This window comes from Olea europaea, unplaced genomic scaffold, assembly GCF_002742605.1.
Source record: "Olea europaea var. sylvestris unplaced genomic scaffold, O_europaea_v1 scaffold5077, whole genome shotgun sequence".
In the NCBI taxonomy this organism is placed as follows: domain Eukaryota; kingdom Viridiplantae; phylum Streptophyta; class Magnoliopsida; order Lamiales; family Oleaceae; genus Olea; species Olea europaea.
The window spans coordinates 1-2,044 of record NW_019263393.1 but is presented as its reverse complement, the minus strand read 5'-3'; the positions used below and the strand labels follow the sequence as shown (position 1 = coordinate 2,044).

The following is a 2,044-nucleotide window of genomic DNA, read 5'->3' as shown; positions in this document are numbered from 1 at the left end:
AAAACTTTTCCTTCTTTTTCAACCACTCATTTTTCTAAAAAATACTATTCCTCACATTTTCATTTTCAGGTAATGGGGGTCAAACGGGGGCTTAATTGGGAGATGTTGATTCTTCAATATTTATTTTGTTTTCTCCTTTCTAATATGTTAGGTTAGATTTCATTGTGCTAGGAAAACGATCAACCGTGTAATATGAATTTTTAATCTTTAATTTTACATATTTGACATCAAAAAACACGTTTTTGAATATTGAATGATTTATATTAATTTTTTCTCTACAATTATTGTGCATGGTAATTGTGTGAATGTAGTGGCTTATTTTATGTATTCGAAAGAACAGAAATAAGCTCGACACGGTATAATTCGTCATAGGATCCGATAAGGGATATAAATATATCGTCATACCTTATGTGAATCTTTAAGTATTCATAAAAATACATGCATTCTTGTATATTCGTATCCGTCATAAAAATATGATTGAGTCATTTATGAGAGTAGATTTGACATTACTCAAGAGAAATTGTTGAATAAAATAGGAACGCTGATTTGTCAAAATTCAATTGTGCTATCAAAATTTAAAACTAAAGTTAAAAAATGATTATTGCCAAGGAATTCGCGATCCTAGTGCGTTTGTCATTCATTAGAACATATCAATTTTTGTTTAGCATAAATTACATTTAGTTACTTAAATTTACTCATTATTGTATAAGTAGATTGTTTTAATTATAATTTAGTCACAAACAGACACATCTTATTATTCTTGTTTTGATTAAGGTCGGGATAATTAAAATCAATCTAAATCAATCTCTGTGAGACGATACTTGGATTCACATTCACTTTATTATTTGTTAACGAACTATACTTTTGCGATAATTTTAAATTGAAAAGATATTTTTGTGAACACCTTCCATAGTTGTACTTATTTTTAAACTCTGCCAAATATTTAAATAGACCATCCATGCCACCACTCATTCAAATACTAAATACCAAGTCATCACGTTCAATGCTTAAGCATTTAAAAACATTACCAAACATTTAAATGGACAATCTATGCCACCACCCATTCGAAGACTAACACCAACCAAGCCATCCTATTCAATTCTTCTAAGGCCATACAATACCGTATTTGTGTGTGTGTGTATATATGTAACATTTTAACTTCCAAACCGTTCACTTCAAATCTCACAACTTCTCACCATGATCACCTTGACCCTCATCCTCTACATTTCCATTTTCAGGGTTCTTTCTATGCTTTTTACTTAACCACATTCTACTCCGCCGTTACCCAAAGCCATTGCCGCCGGGTCCAAAACAATGGCTGATAATCGGAAATCTTCCTCTAATCGGCCCGAAACCTCACCAATCCATTGCGGGCTTGGCCACCATCTACGGCCTCCTCATACACATCAAATTGGGCTTCCGACATGTTTCTTAAGGTCCACAATACCAATTTTTCCTGTCGGCCACCCAATTCCGGCGCCCAGTACCTTGCTTATAACTATCATGACCTGGCCTTTGCACCCTATGGCCCCTGGTGGCGCATGCTGCGAAAAATTTGCGTAGTTCATCTTTTTTCCACCAAGGCTTTGGATGATTTCCGCCATATTCGACAGGTAATCCTGTCCATTTCTCATTTATGCATATCACATGCTTTCATGTTTTGGTGGTCGATAATTTTTCTCTTTATTTTGGTTAAATGTAGCTTATAATTAAATCTGCAGGAAGAAGTATCTATTCTTGCATACGCTTTAGTGCAGGGTAGAAGGCCAATTACTCAATGTGTGCACCACCAATGTGTGGTGCTCGACCGACGCGTGCTGGGGGATGGGACCGGTGGTCGAGATGCAAAGTCCGAGGAATTCAAAACGATGGTGATGGAGTTGATGGTTCTTGCAAGTGAACTTAGCTGATTGTAACCCACGTTTCAAAAAAGTGACAAACACGTAAAAAAGTGACAAAAAACCAATCAAAACCAACACCTGTCACTCAAAAAAGTGACAGAAATTTTTTAAAAGTAACAAACAATAAAAAGTGACAAGCACTA

The 2,044-nt window shown here is 35.3% G+C and overlaps 1 protein-coding gene across 1 annotated transcript; it reads left to right on the top strand.

Moving 5' to 3' along the window:
- Positions 1-1,199: 1,199 nt before the first annotated feature.
- Positions 1,200-2,030, top strand: LOC111388574 (flavonoid 3'-monooxygenase-like). Its single transcript, XM_023013328.1, has 2 exons — positions 1,200-1,613; positions 1,722-2,030. Exons 1-2 carry the CDS (start codon positions 1,425-1,427, stop codon positions 1,908-1,910), a joined length of 378 nt encoding a protein of 125 aa, XP_022869096.1. The 5' UTR covers positions 1,200-1,424; the 3' UTR covers positions 1,911-2,030.
- Positions 2,031-2,044: the final 14 nt, after the last annotated feature.

Excerpts from the sequence above, each read along its gene's own strand:
- LOC111388574 (XM_023013328.1), top strand. The coding sequence starts at position 1,425 with ATGTTTCTTAAGGTCCACAATACCAATTTTTCCTGTCGGCCACCCAAT. Across the intron at positions 1,614-1,721 it reads ATTTCCGCCATATTCGACAG|GAAGAAGTATCTATTCTTGC; the intron begins GTAATCCTGTCC and ends TTAAATCTGCAG.